The sequence below is a fragment of the Grus americana genome, chromosome 4 (genome assembly GCF_028858705.1).
Source record: "Grus americana isolate bGruAme1 chromosome 4, bGruAme1.mat, whole genome shotgun sequence".
Lineage (NCBI taxonomy): Eukaryota > Metazoa > Chordata > Aves > Gruiformes > Gruidae > Grus > Grus americana.
The window spans coordinates 63,918,379-63,939,089 of record NC_072855.1 but is presented as its reverse complement, the minus strand read 5'-3'; the positions used below and the strand labels follow the sequence as shown (position 1 = coordinate 63,939,089).

At 38.3% G+C, this 20,711-nt stretch overlaps 1 protein-coding gene across 8 annotated transcripts in view; it reads right to left on the bottom strand.

Annotated features, from left to right (window-relative positions):
• MAPK10 (mitogen-activated protein kinase 10) overlaps positions 1-20,711 on the bottom strand; it is a 185,678-nt gene that overhangs the window by 99,013 nt on the left and 65,954 nt on the right. For 4 of the 8 annotated variants that reach the window (XM_054823799.1, XM_054823798.1, XM_054823800.1 and 1 more), the window contains one exon: positions 5,106-5,177. The exons of 2 other annotated variants lie outside the window; for them this stretch is intronic. In XM_054823799.1, the coding sequence (XP_054679774.1) occupies positions 5,106-5,171 (66 nt within the window). In that variant the 5' untranslated portion in view covers positions 5,172-5,177. Of the gene's footprint in view, positions 1-5,078; positions 5,178-20,711 lie in introns of all 8 variants that reach the window. 2 more of the 8 variants (XM_054823801.1, XM_054823803.1) reach the window with 1 other exon arrangement.

Below are 20,711 nucleotides of genomic sequence, written 5' to 3'. Positions count from 1 at the left end.
GGTAACATCCAAGCCTGGTCATTGTACCAAAGAAGGTAAGGATGAGAAGACTGATCAAGAAACACTGAGAGAAAAGATTCCTTGAAAGTGAGGTTTCTTTATGGACAGGAACTTAGTGATCCAAATGGAAAATGTAGCTAAAAATACAGGAAAGAAAGATTTAAGAGTAGGTGAGAAAGCTATGGTAAAGATGTTTGGAAACATCTCATTCAGGCACAGCTCCAGAGATAGGAAGCTAGCAAAGACACACGGTGGAATTGTGTCCAAAGCAAAGGAAAACAATGGCAGCAGCCAGGAGAAATGAGAAGAGAGGAAACACTGCAGTTCGTATTAATCAGTTTGTTCTGCAACCCTACATTTGAAAAAAGAAGCAATAACATGGGAAGAAGCAAGATACAATTAAGATTAGGAAAGAGAAATGGGACCACTAAAAGTTGGCCAAAACATCACATCACTAAGAAATGAAAAGTACACACTCAATTTATCAACAGTAGTGAAGGGAACATAGAAGCACAGTGTGTTAAGAGCATAGGAGAGACAAGATGGGATTAACACCTCCTCTTTATTTATTGCATATGTTGATAATACAGTATATTTCAAATGGTTTACACTTCTCAGGAAACTGGAATTACACTGAAATACTAGGTATTGTTTAAGAAGCTGTCTTCTAGTATGCAAGCAGGGCAGCAAGAAGACCTACTACAAGAAGTGCTATGCCCCAATATACATCATGGCTTCTTTTAAAGAAGGGTAAAGAAGAATAGTTGTAATTAAAGTGGTTTATCAAAGTTAGGATAAAATTAAAAAACAGACCAGATGAATCAACCAATCAATGGAGAACAATGCAATTAATAAAGCTGGTCTTTTCTGTCTGCAAAATGAAAAGTTTTCTAAAATCATGTGATTTTTTAACAGTCACGGATGCAATATTGCATCTAGGAAGTCTATACATGTTTTGTTCAAGACAGGTAAGCATGATGTGGAAATAAAGCAAGTTAGCAGAATACAAGGGGAAAAAAAGATTTCTGGAGAGAAATTAAAGCTTTTAAAAATCTTTTTGGTTTGGGTTTTTTTAAAAGCATGAATTGAGTAGCAGATTGCAAAAATACCCTCAACATGCAAACTAAAATTTCATTCTAAGGTTTTCTTTCGGTGGCATCAGTACAGCACCAATTCCAATTTTGGTATGCAAAAACGCTAACATACTCTATCTGGGACATGAAATTGTTTAAACTGGGCAATAAAGACTAGTGATGATGCTGTACCAAAGAATTAGCATGTGAATTTATATTCCTTATTCACATTAAAGGGTTTTTTTAACGTGCATGGCCAGGTCCCCAATATCCCATCTCAGTAATCCCATGTTCTGTTTTTCTGTTAAAACAATTAATTGTTGCAGCATGATGGAAATACTGGGACATGCAAATTCTAATAACAAAGATGTGTTTTTCAAAGACAAGAAAATTCAAGACTACTGGTCCAAATAAAAAGAAAATCATAGAACTGTATTCTAAATAAAGGTATCCTATGCAGCTACAGTTTAGAAAACTTGAAAATTCTGACAGGCTATACACATCTTGATGTTGATTAACAAAAAAATATTGAAAAACTAAATGAATGAAAACATGGATGAAGCAGTCAGTATCCTTTAGACATTGTTAGCTATTATTCAGTGCTTACACTTTAATGTTCTGTTCTACTCAGAATATACTACTCTGCATTACGCTGTACTTCAATAAGAATGTGTAGGGTCCTACAGGTAAAACTCGTTGGTGATATCAGCCTTACAAAAGTCTAATGAAATTACATGAGCCTAAAAAAGAAATCTTGTCCTATCTTTCTGGTACGATCGAAAAGCAGATGTCCTTTTCCTCAGCCTTAAAAAAGATGGCTGTTCCAGAACATGATTTGTCTAGCAATGTACAGTAATGCCAGACTTAGGTATTTTTATGCTGCAAATAAGGCTAGGGAGAAGGCATATTTACCCCACTTATGCTACCGAGTATTTCTCAGTAAGGGCTTTTCTTTTTTCCTTAAGTTGGAAAACCTTAAGATTCTATTCCTGCTGAATTAGCATTTCCTCATATAAAACATACTCAATGACATAAGCTCTGTGTCAAGAGGAACAGCCTATAATTAGGTATATGTCACCTTCATTCATAGCACATAAAGCTATGCCTTTTAGGCCACGCGAGAGAAATCACCACAAAGTATTTATTACAAGAAAAATATGTCCACAGTTCTAACAATCATTGAAGTACTCTTCAATATTGTACGTTTATAAAAGACACTTCAGCACAACTCTATGTTTTGTAGAAAGTCCACAGTGATGCACAAATTCCAAATGGGAGCAGGACTTCTATTCTACGTGGTAAACACGAGTTCACAAAAGTGCAACAGTCCATTGGATAAACTGTATATTCTAGTACACCATCACTAGAGGCTCTTAACAGGTCAACAGGGCCAGATCAAACTATACCACAATGACTTTTTCTGATATCTGTTGCATGCTTATATAGTAGCAATAATTTCTGAATTTGTTGAACCACATGAAAAAAATTACTGAGTTGAATTATGTTCACTGGAAACTACATCTTTGTGGTCTCTTGTCTAGATACTGCTGGGATCCTTGTCAGTTGTAGACACCTCAAGATTTGAGTGGCAGTATCTCCCTCTTGCTGATGATAACCATTCTGCAGTCACATCATCTTTTGTTAACAGTAGTTCCTGAACCTCTTGGATTTAGTGATTCAGCAGACAGAAGTTTCCCAAATGTACAAACAAACTTTATATTTAGAGCAGAAGAATTACTAGTAAATTACAAGGCATTTGATTTCCACATCAACATCATGAATAAGCATAGAATAAACAATATTACTACCTGGAAACTGTTGAATAGTCTCTAAATAAAGATCTGGATTTTTGGACAAACTACTACCAGGATACAGATATAACCCACATCCCATCCTGTGCAATACAAATGAACAGCATCCATGACAGCTAAGGTCTTAATGCAACAAAACACTTAATTTAGAGACTGTTCTTGTACTTAATGCTAACTGTGTGCTTAACTGTTATTTGGATCAGGGCCTATCTTTATGGAGAGAATAAATTAACATGAAGCCTGAACATGCTTTTATCCTCAGGAGAATAAATCTGAAGATCTGAAGACTTTGAAAAGGTATTTGTGCGATAAGTGCTTGAAGGATAGTATCCTGTTTCCTGCAAAGTTTCTTGTATGTATTTATTGGATGACTCCTCTTTGGGTACCTGCTGTAGGCATTAAACATGAATCAGCTTCCTTCAGTGATAAATATTCATCCAAAATGCTGTTGATTTCATCATATATGAAATGTGGTATATTTAATAAAAACATTGTAAATACATTTGGTTCTGTATGTGCCTTTGAACACCTCTTATTACGTTAGGGTAACACCAAAGGGATAACTGCAGCAGCATGTTTCCACTAAATCAAGAACCCAGAGTACAGTCACAGAAAGCATTGGCTATACATGGTCACGCACTGATTGATGGCAAGACTAAAGAAGCACTGAACATAAAAGGAAGCAATTAAGAGTACCTTTCCTCTACACATGTAAAATAGAAATGTTTCTGCATAGATCTATTTTGGTCCAAATAAAAGGGAGAGGAAAGTTGGCAAGCAGAGCTATGCAAAAAACTGTTTTCTGCACAGTGAAAGTAACTTTTTCATCAATAATGACTTTTTAATACAATCTGAGGAAAAAACCTTTTTTGCAATTTTCGCAATTTTTTTTGCAAGTGAACTCTGTCAAAAAATTACAAAAATACTATGTTTGACAACATCCTTTCTCCTCTCAAAAACAGTGGAAGAATTAAACCAGTTAGATAAACATACGCACATGAAGAACAGCAGATAAAAAAGGACAGAGAAGACAGTTAAACAGATTATCAAATCAAATAGCCAAGATCCATCCTAGAGCTGATGATTTACTAGGTGCAGAGCCAATCTTCTCAGGAGAACAAATATTTAGTACTTCTGAGTTAAAAAACACAAAACAAACCTCCCAACACCTGTCACTGTTACGTTAAATGCTCACATACAAGTAATAGCCCTTTCTCTTTTAGAATTGTACTTTCACTTACTTGGAGCCTATAAGTAATATAAAGAGAAAAAAAACAGTGTTTACCATAATTCCATTTCTAAGAATGCAGCACTGTCCTTACCCCTCAAAAAATGAACATCCCTAATGTCCCTTCAGCTAGTTAGTTTACTAGTGTCCTATTTCACCAAAACTATGACGAGACAGAATTCAAACACAAAACATTGCTCAGAAGTGAGCAAAAAAGTCATCTCTCATTCACGATGGAAAAACATGCACACAAATTTGTGACTCATATATATATGTTAAGTAATGTAATCTAACCAAGGGAACCCAAAACTGGACAAATCAATATGCTTTTTTCTTCGTATCACAAAGTTAGTTTCAGCCTTGTAGACTTCCAAGCATTGTGACCAAACAATTTCAAGTGTAATTCAGAAATACAGAATTGGCTATAGTACAGTCTCATGACTCCAGAACCTGCATAGCAGAACGTGTTCAACTGGAGACAAGACAAACCCCACAATTTTAATTACCTTCCCTTCACTTCTAGTAAAGGTAGACTAAGGGACAGAAAATTGTAGTCACAGGCTACAATGTAAAAGGATATGTCTCTACAAAAACAGAGGCTGAGATAAAATAGTTTTAATTTGCATATTTCGGTGAAAGCATCTGTGTACATACAGTTATGTTGTTTGATTTATCATTAAGTTTACTGGAAGTACAGCCAACATTTTTTCTGTTTGCAAACTCTGCTATTATTTTTACCTAAAAAAAAATTTCTCAGAACATTAATTGACATTTTAGCAAAACAAAATTAAAAATCATTAAGAGTAAACTACAAAATAAACAAAAAGAAATTTTTGCAATGCATTCTTCTGGTTTTTATATATTTTCTCATTCTTATAACTAGTTACTTGCAGTAAGCTACTGAAATTCACTTCTATTTTTTCTTTTATCATGGCATGAACTGCAAAAATGAAGTATATACTGTACCTTGTTTTACCTGTAAGGAACACACACCTGACAAAAGGCAACCTTCACATCCAGAGTAGGTTCACCACAATAATACAAGAAATGGCGGCTCATAAATACCTGCAATTAAAGAAAAGTAAACATAGAAATCTTGTATGTCTGCTGCAGCTCTATCTGCATTTGGATCATAAAACCAAACTGAGTTGATACCCAGCTTGTGAACAACAGAAATCAGTTGGAATTGTAAATAGGCTGTAAATTCTTTCTGATGTTGTCAAGGTTATGGCTTCAAATATGACTTGGTTACATCTGAAAAATTTTACAGCAACTGTGCCATTCATTACCTCAGAGTTTATCATGTCACTTGTATGTTCCCTCACCAATAAAAATCAGGTCGGTAATGTTCTAAACAATGTGGAAATGGGAGATAGTTATTATTATGGGGAGGAAAAAAACAAGTCCTAAGTTGATAATTATTAGGAAAGTTATAGAATCATAGAATAATAGAATGGTTAGGGTTGGAAGGGGCCTTAAAGATCATCTAGTTCCAACCCCCCTGCCATGGGCAGCAGCACCCACCACTAGACCAGGTTGCCCAAAGCCTCATCCAACCTGGCCTTAAACACTTCCAGGGAGGGGGCCTCCACAACCTCTATGGGCAACCTGTTCCAGTACCTCACCACTCTTAACAGTAAAGAATTTCTTCCTAACATCTAATCTCAATCGACCCTCCTTCAGCTTAAACCCATTACCCCTTGTCCTGTCACTACACTCCCTGATAAACAGTCCCTCACCATCTTTCCTGTAGGCCCCTTCAGGTACTGGTAAGCCGCAATTAGATCTCCCCAGAGCCTTCTTTTCTCCAGGCTGAACATCCCCAGTTCTCTCAGCCTGTCCTCACAGGAGAGGTGCTCCAGCCCTCTGATCAGCTTCATGGTCCTCCTCTGGACTCGCTCCAACAGCTCAATGTCTCTCCTGTACTGGGGCCCCCAGAGCTGGATGCAGTACTCCAGGTGGGGTCTCACAAGAGCAGAGTAGAGGGGCAGGATCACCTCCCTCGACCTGCTGGTCACACTTCTTTTGATGCAGCCCAGGACATGGTTGGCTTTCTGGGTTGCAAGCACACACTGCCAGCTCATGTTGAGCTTCTCATCAATCAATACCCCCAAGTCCTTCTCCTGAGGGCTGCTTTCAATCCATTCTCTGCCCAGCCTGTAGTTGTGCTTGGGATTGCCCTGACCCACATGCAGGACCTTTCACTTGGCCTTGTTGAACTTCACGTGGTTCGCACGGAACCACCTCTCCAGCCTGTCAGGGTCCCTCTGGATGGCATCCCTTCCCTCCAGCGTGTCGACCACACCACACAGCTTGGTGTCACCGGCAAACTTGCTGAGGGTGCACTCGATCCCACTGTCCATGTCGCTGACAAAGATGTTGAACAGTGCTGGTCCCAGTACCGACCCCTGAGGAACACCAGTCGTCACTGTTCTCCACTTGGACATTGAGCCACTGACCACAACTCTTTGAGTGCAACCATCCAGCCAATTCCTTATCCACCGAGTGGTCCATCCATCGAATCCATGTCTCTCCAATTTAGACACAAGGATGTCATGTGGGACAGTGTCAAATGCCTTGCACAAGTCCAGGTAGATGACGTCAGTTGCCCTTCCCTTATCCACCAACACTGTAACCCCATCACAGAAGGCCACCAAATTTGTCAGGCACAATTTGCCCCTAGTGAAGCCGTGTTGGCTGTCACCAATCACCTCCTTGTTTTCCATGTGCCTGAGCATAGTCTCCAGGAGGGTCTGCTCCATAATCTTGCCAGGCACAGAGGTGAGACTGACCAGCCTGTAGTTCCCTGGGTCTTCCTTTTTACCTTTCTTAAAAATGGGGGTTATGTTCCCCCTCTTCCAGTCAGCGGGAACTTCGCCAGACTGCCAGGACTTCTCAAATACGATGGCCACTTCATCCACCAGTTCTCTCAGGACCCGCAGATGCAACTCGTCAGGTCCCATGGACTCGTGCACCTTCAGGTTCCTTAGATATTCTCAAACCTGATCTCCTCCTACAGTGGGCAGTTCTGCATTCTCCCAGTCCCTGCCTTCTGCGACCTGGGCAGTGTGGCTCAAGCATTTGCCAGTGAAGACTGAGGCAAAGAAGTCATTGAGTACCTCAGCCTTCTCCATATCCTGGGTAACCAGTTCACCCATTTCATTCCGGAGGGGACCCACATTTTCCCTTGTCCTCCTCTTATCACTGACATACCTATACAAGCTTTAGAAATGGAAAGACTAATTATGTCACTGTATAAATTCATGGCACAACCACTTTATGAATATTACATGTAGTTCTGGTTCTCATCTTAACATCTTACAACTAGAAAAGTTACAGAAAAGGGTAGTAAGAAGAGTCCAAAGCACATACAGATTCCTTACATGAAACAACTGCACAGACTGAGAAGTTTTTTTAGCCTAGAAAAGAGCTGAGTGGAGATATGCTGGAGATCCATAAAATGAGTGGCATACTGAAAAGTGAAAATGAAAATGCTCTCCCCTGTTTGTTTGGGTTGTTTTTTGGTTTTGTTTTTTGTTTGTGTTTTTTTGTTTTGGTTTTTTTTTTTTTAATAAAAGAAATATGTGGCATCAAATCCAGTTATCAAACAACAGATTCAGAATCAGCAATAGGAGAGAATTCTTCATACATTGTTTCGTCAGACTGTGAAATTCCCTGCCTCACATTGCTGTGGATGTCAGAAGTCAACGTAAGTTGTAGTATGATTAGACAAATTCACATATGAAGGAATCTGCTGAAGGCTATTAACCTCAAAAATATCACCTCTGCTTCAAGACAGCCCTGAGTCACAGTCTACCACTATACGCTCACTCTATTTTTAGGTTCTTTCACAGGCACCTGATCCTGGCCAAGGGAGCCATACACTAGACTAGACAGGCCTGCTTATGTACGCTATTACAGCTGTTTTAAATTAATTCCATAGTACCACATTCAGCTCTGACTAACCAATCCTTTCCTAGCTGCATTCTATCATGGGTCACCAATGAAAAAACCCCACTGTAATGTTATCAGGCTGAAACAGGTAGCTATATAACAAGACTTCGGAGCACATTGATTTTTCTGCATGACTCCACTTCAAAAAAACAATCAACCTTTTAACAGTACAATTAAAAAACCAGCAACTTTTAGGTAAAGAGATAAATAATATAGAACTTTATGTTTTTCTTTTAAATATAAGCTCATTGCAAAGACCAAAAAAATGCAAGCATCACTCCATTAAGATATAGCCATGATTCTGAAACACTATGTGCCTCCTTATAGCACTTGGCTTCAATAGGTACGATCAACTAACTAGTGTAAATGCCACTAAATAAGTCAAGACTTAATTTGGAGTAACTTCATCTCACACAAACTTATCAGGACTTAAGAAACTACAAGAAAGTAGTCACCAACACTTGCCAACTTGAATGCATCATGTGGTCCCACGTGTATTTAATTTTTAATGAATGAATGAATGATCCTGTTATGAAAGCAACTGCATGACCTCTTCTGCATCACGTTACAGTGTCTGAGATTGCTGCCTCATTGCCCAGTGAGTCATTACCAGAGCCTCACATTCCACAGAGGGTTTATATTAAAACGAGAAGAAGAAAGAAAGATACAAAAAAAAGCTTTTAACATAAGTCATATTGCCAGTGATTTCTGGAAAGCCAGCAGATAATTACACTCTCACACTGCAGATATATACACTATGAAATCCTATTGGCTGGATGCATGATATTGCTGTAATAATCAATGACTGAAATGTCATTAGTCATACCACATTCAAGACGAGTCTAATAGTGTAAAAGTGAAGAAGGGAAGGGAAGGCAATTGGGGAAATTTGGTTCATCGGTGAATTTGCTGTGAGGGTCTACTGAGAAGACACACTTTGTATTATATATGCATTATTAGTCATACACAGCTCCTTGGCTTTCCACAGGAGTGACTGTAACAGTTAATAGTCACCCTGGGCAGAGCAATAGACTGGTGAATTTTATGAACTGGAATAGATTACAATTTATTGTGTTGCCCTTGTACACAGTTACTGCTTATAAAATAATAGAAGTATGATATGTTTTAATGGCCTAGATCAATATTCATATTTCCCTGTACATGAGATACATAAAATGAATCACTAGAGAGCTGAGATCCTCCAATTGTACACCAGGAATGAGAATATCTTTATGAAACACAGAGGTCTGTAAGACTGTATATCCAGGGCAAACCAGATTTGAGTTCATGTTTTACATAGTGTGAGTCTTCGTACATTGAATTCATATAAGATTCCTTTCAGTGCCTTGTAAGTAATCATACAAGTATGTAACTTCTAATTTCTTCATGCAAAAAATACATTCACACTCAACTGCATAAATACCGTTGATCATACCTCCTCTGGTGCTAGCTGACACTGCATCACTAGAGACATTGAAGAAGTGTTGGTGTAAAGCGAATAAGTAACTGGCCTGATGCCGAGATAATTGTGTCACAACATAAAGTAGTTCTAAAACAAGAACCTACTGGCAAATGGCATCACTCACTAGGGATCTGCTTTAGGTGAGAGCATAAGCATCAAATATTTCTTTACCCTACTTCTGATGCTTTATCTTTTCAACCTTGAGCAAAATCACCCAGGGTGGGAAGAACTGGGAGAACCGAACAGTGTGATACAACAAAACACCTTGTAATAACCCAGTCTGTCATCCAGCTGGGAAGCCAAAGATCGCAGTAGCATCACAGGGAGAAAACCTGTCTGTGAAACACCAACACCACAACTGGATCTCAAGTTTCCATCAGGATCAAGGCATCGGTATGCCAGAACCTGTAAAAAACATACAAGTCTCAGCAGCAAATACATGATCTACTTTCAGGCAAGACAAAACGAGGAGGCACTAAAATAGGAGGAGGAAAGTAGACATGAAGGCAAGAGTAAGAAAATCCCGAAAATCCTCTGAACAGTACAGTGGCACAGCCCCCAGGTGAACTGCTGCCTGGGAATGTGAAGATACCACTGAGGCTTGGCCTCTACCTGGCCTGCTGTTTTGCCATCCTCTTCTTCACTCCATTCCTCCTCCCTTATCGACAGGTACTCTACCAAACAGAATGTGGGCTAATGACATGCCCTAATTTCAGGCATGAACTTCCCCTTCCCCTCAGTGCTGCTACTAAATCTGTCTTTTCTGGAGAAGGACTGTTTATTTTTAATAATACTTATCTTTGTCTCCAGGGGTAAGGAGGATTATCTCACTATTATTCAAACAGCTCTTTGAAGACTGAAAGGATTAAATCAATGCTATTAGTATAATTACTGAGAGCAGAGAGGAAACCGCGCAATGACAGTAGACAAAGCAGACTAGAAAACCAATAGCAACTGTAGCTCTCAAATATAGCCTCCTGCAGTAAATCTTTCTGCTCGTCCTTGAATTCCTTCCTCACCCTCAAAGCTATATGATGTTGGTACTCAGTGAACGTTTGGGCAATTTGGCAACCAGTCTTTTGGCCTAGGGTACCTTGTTTTCCTTCCCAGACTGCACTATTTCACATAACTGGCTTCTGGATCTTGAATGGAGAGCTGGTGTTTGCCTTAGGCCCAATAGATGCAAACTTTGAGCCTGAGGGGCCTGAATTGCTGCTGTACTGGTCCGAGGACAGTCTCAGCACTTTCACCCACCATGTTGCCTGTAAGCTGCTTCTCTAGCTGACACTTAACAAGCTCTCTTGTCTAGAGAAAGCATCACAGTCACTTTCTTTTCAGACAACATCTCCATGATTCTCATCCCAATGTTTCCTAATCAACAGGCAAATCCCTCATGACCAATGGATATTGCCTTGCCCTGTCAAAGCGTATTTAAAGCTTTTTTGTGACAATTTGGAAGACAAATGTGCAGCCTCAGGAAAGTTCCATATAACTTTTCAATTCAGAGAGACGAAGGAGCCAGCTGCCCTGCTGCAATACTGCTTCCTTCATCACAGCCTAGATAGGCAGGACTCTTCACCTCACCCCACAGCAAAATCAGCTACGTCAAATACACCGATCCAGGGTTGAAACAAGGTTCTTGATGAGAAAAGCTGTAGCAGTTGTTTGACGTGTATTTAAACCAGTGTTGCTGCAGTTGAAATTAATCAAGTCCCAAACTAGCCCTGATACTGTTCTCACCACCTCCCACACTCCTGAGGCTGTACTCTGAGAGGTATTTACATATCCTACAACAAAACGAATTGGAAACAAATCCTTCAAATCCTAATTTAAAAAATAACCCTGTGTGGGGAAAAAAAAAAAAAGTAGTATGAGTTGCAATTTAGACAGAAATCAAATGGCAGCTGAAGATATCATAGACAGAACTACTTGTATCTAAAACATCACTAGATTTAAACCTGCCACAGTATGGCTGCAAACCAGAGTGTTTTAACAGAATCACAGGACATCCCCCAATAATATGCTACAATCTGTTCCCAGTCCCATTTAGTGTGATAATCTCAATAATAAGGGGAAACTATATATATTCATAGCAAGAGCCAAATCCAGAATTTCTGTTTATTTGATATTACCATCCAAATACATCACATGTGCACAATGGGTACAGTGCATGTGCTGTCCATATTCACAGGCATGTACTTCTATACTTGTGCTACAAAAGGCTAATTAAGTATTTATTGCTGCCTCATTATATTTCATTCATGAACAGAAAGATTCAGAGCATGAAAAAAATTAATGAAATAGCACTATCATTTAAAGTTATTTAAAAAAAAAAAAGCCTGTCCCACTTCAGTGAGAGGGGGCAATTTATCAATTCAGCTGTCACATAAAAACCTTCTTGAAAAACACTAATGTTCAAAGATTAACATTTATGAATTATTAATGCTTCCTGTTTTGAAAATGTGTTTGAATCATTTCATGTATTTCCAGTACTGGAATTCCTCTCTCCTTCATCTGAAAATATATACTCTCATCACAGTTGCTTATCAGTTCTCTGAAGCTTTAAGTAATGCTCTCACTCCTGTAACTATATTCTTCCTTTACTGAAATTTGGCTATTCTGCTCTGTATAAAAACCAAGGAGAAGACTAAAGAAGTTACAGAACATTATCAGTATACTGCATCTTTCCATTTAGCATCTTTGTATCTTGAATGTATCAAATAATGAAGACCTGACCAAAGTCACATAGCATGAGAAAGCGTACCAGGAGACAATGGTAATTTCTGATCCCCAGATGCCTACAGAATTCCATACGTGGGCTCTGTCTTCTTTAACGTGTTGGATCAAGAAAGAAGGGTGCAATTTGCCTGAATTTTTCATATAATTGCTGCCAGTTATGATTGGGAAATATATATGTCCAAATATCCTATCAAATTGGTCTTCAAAGACCAGACCTTCAGGCTTACCAGCAATTTTTATAGAACTTAATTTTTTTCCCCACATCTAACTTAGAGCACTGCAACAACAGGGCATTTTCAATATCAGCTTCAATGAGACCTACTGCTTGGCAAGAAGCTTCAAGACCTGAGAGAGGATGAATAGGAACTGAAATTTGCAAGTGGATTAATAATAGAGAAGGAGAGTGCTTCTACTGAGAAAGAGTGTTTTTCTGTTGTGTATACGCCCTCATTTTAATTGTTCTTGGAATAACTGGGGAAAGCAATGGTGTGGACAGGGTAATTATTAAGGTTAAATCCCAGCAGAAACAGATCATCTTCCACTGGGATGACAAGTCGTGGCATGTAAAAATTCACAAGAATCATGCCAGCAGCTTTAAAACTCAACTGCGGGAAGAGAAAACAAAGTGCTAAAGACAGACATTATGCATAGCACTGAAAAGGCTTTCAGAGGAAATGCATATGAAAGGAAAAAGAGCATAAAAAACTGAAAAGATAGGGGACTGATAAGCAGGTTTTCCTAATGATCACAGCTCACATGCAGAAGACAGGAACAAATGAGCTCCAAGCCTGGCCTTGCTACCAGCTTTCCGTGTATTCTCATTTCAATTATTATGAGTCAGATTTACACACTTAACAATACGTTGTGTAAAAACAGTCCAAGATATCATATACCTAACTAATACTTTTACTGTCCTGGCTTTCAGCTGGGACAGAGTTAATTTTCACAGGAAGCTGGGAAGGGACACAGCCAGGACAGGTGACCCAAACTAGCCAAAGGGTATTCCATACCATATGACATCATGCTCAGTATCTAAGGGGGTGCTCGCCAGGGGAGGAGGAGTTACTGCTCAGGGATGGGCTGGGTATCGAGTTCTGGGCCGTGAGAAATTGCACTGTGTATCGCCTTTTTTCTATATTCTAAGCACTGTTGTTATTTCCTTCTCCCTTTACTGTTCCAGTAAACTGTCCTTATCCCAATCCACGAGTTTTATCTTTTTCTTCCAATTCTCCTCCTGATCCCAATAGGAGTAGGGGGGAGGAGTGAGTGAGCAGCCGTATGGTACTCAGCTGTCAGCTGGGGCTAAACCACAACAGTCCTTTTCCTGGTGTAAATACCCAAGTTATAACAGTCCAAGATATCACATACCTAAGTAATACTTTTACAACCAGGTACAATCAGAGAAAGAAGCTGCTTCTGTGAGATGCTGCAGCAGATTAAGTAGTCAAAGTTTATGATGATCTTCTCATAGTCTCTCATACCAACATTTCATTTGTAGCTGAGTATCTTCATTCTCTGATGCAAATTCAAGAAGAAAGTAAAATCTAGCCACTTCTTAGAGGCATTAAATTAGACTTTGATGTTGGAAGCAGCTTTGAATTTGCACAGGATGAACCTCCAGTGGTAAGTCTGCAAGACCATGGCAACTATTGTCACCAAAAACTGAAGAAAACCTAATTGGAAAGAGCTGAGCACAGTAAAACACTTACTACTTGCCTACCATAAGATAGCAACCTTTACCACAACGGTAAAAGCAAGATTTTTCTTTTTTCCCCTGCTTTTTTTTCTATTCTGGCACTTGGTTTTAATCAGCTTTCTCTTTCTTGGGAAAAAAAAAAAAAAGACAAAAAATTGAGGTAACCATCTCAGCACAGTTGAATAAAAAATTCTGCCCTCTCAGAAATTGTTTTCCTCTATTAAAAAAAAATAAATAAAAATCAATAAAAAGCTGTTTTTTAGACAAATGTCAGTGGTAAAACTGCCTGAAGGTATGCAATGAATCACATCAAAACTATTTTTAATACACTCCCAAGTCAGAGCACAACCTCCAAATCTAATTCAAATGCAGTTAAATTTGCCTTCAACACAGATAGCTGTGGCACTGTGTGACTAGTGAAAATGACATATATTTTATAGAATACATAGAGAAAAATACTCAATTACTGTCTGCATCAAGCAGTATCAATAAAATTAATATATTTGACTAAATTATATATTCTAAGATCTAACAGTTTGGAATTAATTTCTAATACGTTGAACTGTATGCTGTTGGATCTCATTCTTAATATGCTGCTCTGTTATGCAAGTTAACCATCCCATTAATGAAGAGTGTATGTAACAAGAATGAATATCCTAGTCAAAAGCAAAACTCTAACTTTGGGATAAATGTATGAAAGGCCAAGGCACAGGATATAAATCCTGTTTCAGGGTACCTTCAGTTTGTGGCACTATGGTAAACAGCAATTTCTATGACAGTTTCATTCAATTTAAGAGGAAAAAATTATGGTTTTGGTGACTTAAGGTGAAAAAAATATGTAAATAAAATAATATTTAGCCATGCTTTTGCTTATTTGATAAAAAATTATATTACACTCCACCGATGCTCATCTTTCCTATATCAAAGTTTGTATGATGGAGATACAAAAAGCTGTTTAGGACTATGGAATAACTTGCTCAGCTGAAATGTCTATATTTGTCACCATTAACTTTAGAAGAACTGTATAATTGGCCACTGAACCGAACCGGCCAATTTACACCTCACAGTTATTCAGGAATAGAATCACAGAATCACTCACATTGGAAGGGACCTTGGGAAATCTATCATCCAACCTCTCTGCTCAAAGCCAGGACAGTTGCTTCAGTTGTTTGCAAATTCAGGATGCTCAATCCCTGCCTTGGTGTGTATTTACATATTAATGCAGTAGCTACACAAGTAAAAATACTATTACTCTAAAAAATGTAAGAGGCTTAGTTCTGGAATACAAGCTCGTGGCCATGAGCAGATTACGCTGTAAATTCTGCAGCTACAAAACAGCTTATTTCTCAAACAATTAAAATCCAGATTCCTTCCCTTCAGAAAAGCTTTTCCCCCTCCTAAGCTTTAACATTTGTAAATTTTAATTACTCCCATGACAAAAACACTATTAGAACTACTCATCTCAGGGATGTAAGCAGAATTTATTGCAAAATTACTGCAAACTGTTAATATCAAGTGGCAGTTACACCTTAAGAAAAAATATTTTGGTACTTTCTACGTTGCATTGATTAAAACTCTAAATATATGAGAAAAAATTCTTAATGGAGTAAGAAGAGGCCTTATGTTTCTAATGATCAATAATTAAATCTAATATCATGAGAGATTGGAAAGAACAGCTTGTCTGCTGATGGACTATATCCATTTAACCTACACTGCTCTTGTTTAGAACGTATTTCATGCTAGTGCAGAAAGGCTAAAGAAACCAAGACTCCCTTCCAGTTAGGCTGGGTATAAACCCAGCAAAAGTGGGCATCTCCTTGCTCCAATCTAGCTGTAATTAATGCTGGGTAAAAGTTTTTCAAAGGATAATTGGCTTTGTGCCAAATAAAATACTAATACAAAACAATTTTCAGCGTAGAGGCTGATGCACACAACTACACCATCTTTTCTTCTTTAGCTTCCTTGGCTGTCTGCATGCATTAGTTATAGCATGTGTGCACTGATACTACAATCACTATGTTCTATGAATCCCATGTAGGTTTGTTTTCCCTTCTCCAAATAGGTACTTCTCCTTAAGTGCTACATCAGATTTGGCCATGAATTTCTTACATTAATCAAGCCCTTAACTACACAAAAGCTGATGTGCAGCACCTATGCTTTCACTGATGCCCAACTTCTTCATGCCTGACACACGATTTGCAAAAAACTTAGCTTACTATATTTAGCAGCTAGACCAAAAATAAAGCAAAAAGAAATAAACCTATCCGTTACTACAAGGAATAATAATAATAATTATATATCCAGTGAATACAATTAAAGTTCTTGGGTCTGACAAAACAACGAGAAGAGAACTATTTAAAGAAAGCATATCTACTGCTGCTGAGTGGTGTTGCTGCAACAGTGTCATTTGTTTTCCCATAAGCAAAACCAGAAATACGGTAGCTGATTAATGCAAAGACACAGAATCGTGAAGGTTATTGTTAGTCACCCGTTATACAGATGACCACAAACTAGTACATTAGAAAAAAATTTACAGTTTTCTGAACTTAGACTGGACAGGTAAGGGGTGATTAAAAACAAGTCATGTTCCTGTTAGGTTGTCATACACAAGTAAAACAAGGAATGGTGCATTAAAACGTGAAGGTTAACTGTCACGTTAAGTAATTTTTTGTTTTGTTTTCTTTGGTCTGTAGCATTGGAACAAAGTGACTTTGATAAAGTCAGAGGGTAGGAATTTCAGAGATGGTAAGTAGAAACACTTCATGTACATTTCTTTTTAGACCAATGAACTGATTTATTGTTGCAGAAAGTGCACTGAGGCCACGAATTTAACAGAGGAATTTAAGCCCTACATAAACAGCAAGGCGATCCAGGTTTATAATAGCTAATGGTTACAGTACATAATATGTTCTGGTTTAGGACTTCAATTATGGTCCTCCTATTTGAGGCCTACTCTGCAGGTAATGTCCTATATTGTTTTTTATGGATTTTTTATACTTATTTGTGAATCTTCTGTGAGAGACCATGAGAGGCAGATACAAACAGGATAGCCAGAGTGTTCCCATGTTCTAGCTTTGCTGCAATGGAAACTTTGCATCTCTGTTGTATGTACTACAGCAGCCTTTTCAAGCCTCTGCCATTTCAGGAGATATAGTTAGAACATCCCTCTGTTTCAAGGTTCTTCCATTTTTATTAGGTTGTCATGGATTGAATACAGGAAAAGGGACAAGAGGTAATGGGGTGGAGTGTGGACTTTCTTGAATCCCATGGCCAGTCTCCATTAGCCTGGGATGTTGGCTCACTTCAAATATTACCCCACCAGAACAACTCTGCGGTGACTAATGCCAGGAACCAGAAGAGAGTGAAAGACCAAAGAATAACTTAAATAACAAATCTTTGTATTACTTTGAAAGAGTTAGGACTGGAAGATCCGAGATGGGTACCACAAAGTGATACATTGCCATGATCAGGGTAAACATGTATTTTACACGAGTTACTTTTACTAAAGAATTTAAGCAGTACAAGTACACAACCTTATTCTACTTTTGACTGCCTAAATGTAAGTGCAAGAGTACTTCTCAAGCTCTTCCATTTAGCACCTTCTTATGTATTTTTCCAAAAATGCTGTGATCCATAGCTTGCTCTTCTAATGTTTTTGACTTCTTCTTCAGCTGTGACTCAATTACTAGAGTTTCCCCAGAGCTAGAACACCTTCTGATGTCCATAGTGCAAAGCTTTCTTTAGGCTCACAACAAAATAGCAATGCAAATACTCTTTATTTTGTCCAGCCCTTCACACTTGATTAATTCTACTCCCTATAAATCATTAACCCATTTGCCTAATACTCATCCCAGTTAGACTACAAGCTTGGAGAGTATAAATACTACACATTTTGTAAAGCTTCATGCACACATGCCATCAGATCAGCATTACATAGCAGTAATAACAATCACACACCTTAAATGTGTGCATAATGCACATGGTCACCTAAAGAAGAGAAAGCTCTTAAGGGAGATATAAACCCACATGCCCTTTTTGTTCTAGGAAAATCTCAGCGATTTAGTGTATGCCCAAGGCATAAATGCTTCTTAGAGCTCCCATGGGGACAGTGCAGCTTCACATTAGCCTTGGTGGAGGCCTGTGCCCATAAAGCATAACACAGCCCTCGCACAATTCCACTGGAACACTGGCATTTACTCTTCTAAACTAGAAATGTAAACATGAATGAAAAATATAGAACTCTGTCACATGCCAGGGCTCTAGAGTTTTAGATTAAGGTTTCAGGGTTTTAGTGTGGTTTTCGGGCGACAGCCTTTATCGAGGGCTCAACAGGGGATTCTTTTCTGTTTCTGAAATGTCTGTTGGTCAGTAAAATCACAATTACACTTAGCTCTTTTCTTACAGCAGGCAAGGAATATACACCACAAGAAAGCAATTGCCATTTGAATGAGCAACAGACCAGCAAAAATAAGGGTTTCTGGATTTACTTTCTTGTGCTTTTACACTTCAACTACACATATAAACCTTTCCTGAACCAGGCAGCACCTTGCCTAGTTTTACTTTTATTCAGTTCCTATCCTCTAGACTTCTCAACAGGTATGAATATTATGAAAAACATATGAAAAATACATATATATAAAAAATATATCAATATTTTTCTTAAACATTAGCAGACAAATGTCTCAAACTTGATGGACTGTGACTTTCTAGTATGCTCAAGTTCCCACACTACTAACAGAGCCATTAGAACTGCATTTTCTAATCTGCAGTATATCCAACCCTTTAAAAATATTCCTAGATTAGAAAAACCCCAAAACCTTAACAGTCAAAAGTTCAAGCAAAAAAGCCTAAAAAAGATATTCCTTAGAGTATAGGAAAACACAAATGAATTGAAATATTTAGTCTTTGATTGATTTTCTTTAATTCCCCTCCCCCTTGCCCCAAGCAAACGCTTCTGTTCTGTTAAAAGCACTTTTTGTAATGAAAAGTCTTCTAGCAACATTTTCTTCAACCAGCTGTAGTTAATATCTCCTAAATGTACTTCCAAGTCTAAATCCTCAAAGTTCAAACAAATACATGCTCATGTATAGCCTGCTTTGAAAAAAACCCGATCCTCTGCTGGAGAGGTCTGTGAGGCGCTTGTGCTACCTGAGAGTTGCCAGTCTGGTCACAGCCTTTCACTCCAAAGCTATGCTGTCTGGCAGAAAGAGCTTAGGATCGCACAAGCTAAAATATTAAATTAACATTGCCAGACACATTTTAGACACTCTTGTGTATATCCCTTAAAAAAAACAACCCAAAACCAAAAAAAAATGAAACAATGTAACCATTTACAAGACAATTAGAAATACATTAGGAAAAGAATACAGCATTTCCAGCATGTAAACATGGCAAAATGGACAGGACAAAACTGACCAGTTGACAGGCTGAGGCTTGATCACCGTCTTGTAAATGCTATAATGTGCTTCCTCTTCCCAAGGTCAAGTCTAGTATTTTTGCTCAAGTTATACAAAAACAGTTTACCAAATTGGGGCAGGGGGAGGGGAAAATCTGTATCAACTTTTTATCCACAGAACAACACTAGTCCACATAAATACTTCAAGATAATTTATTTCGGTCCCAAGGTGAACAAAAGATGTGAGTTCATAAATTCCCTCAAACTCTTTCCCCTACTCTGTGAATAAAATAATTATTTTTCTTCTTGGAAAGACAATGAATATCATGGCTGTTTTTCTGAAAAAAGAAACTAATGTTTCAGGTAATTTTAGGTAAGTGTCTAGCCAGTGAGACAAAGACAGAAACTATTAGAAATAAGAAAAGACATATGATATGCCAGAAGAGGTACAGTTTCTAGGTCACTTCATAAAATGCAATAATCACTTCCAAAAGAAACTATCTGAAGAGAAGACTAATCAAAGAAATACTGAAACATGAATTAAGAAACAAAGTAAGGAGAACTTCCAGAAATTACTATTCCTAATTTATAATGGCTGTGAATCCATGAAACAGTGAGTGAAGTTCAAAGTTTCAGGTAACTGTAATAACAGCATCCATCACTGACAGCTGCTTTGATTGCTGTTAATTACAGACCTGACAGCTGAGATGTTGTCAACCCTGCCAGTAATATCCACCAATCTTAATTCATTCATATTTATCATATTCTTGCCATTTCCTCCCTCATTTTGCCCTCATCTTGTCATTCACCCTCATATTGGGTTATTTCTACACCACAATCCAGCTAGCAATTGCCAATAACAACCTTCCAGTATCTACCTGGAAAATACCATGGGCTAGTAGCTCAACTTACTAATACTTTTTGTAAATATTCAGGAAAAATATCATGTATAAATACCTGGTTGTTCCTAATTTTCAATTGAATTTGAACTAGATAGTTTAAAGTCAGTTAAAGTATGTTTCCTCTGAAGCAACTGCCTACTGTGGTCTGCTACATCATCTACTGGGGCGGCCCAGCTGGCAGTCTGTGACTCCAGTCTTGCCCACGGGCTGCTTACATTGAAGTACCTGCCCTTCTCTGAGGCAAGTGGCTGCTGCTGCCATGAGGACACAGGTGGGTAAGAGGTATTCTTTTGTGCCTGCACATGAACCATTGCCCTTACTCCCTTGACAGAGCATTTTAAGACAGACTGCCTCTTTCTCTGTTCCTGTTTCCAGCAGGTTAGGAAATTCCACAATTTCTTGTTCTCTTGAACCTCACAAAGGCCACATGTCCAGAATACAAGCGTAAGCA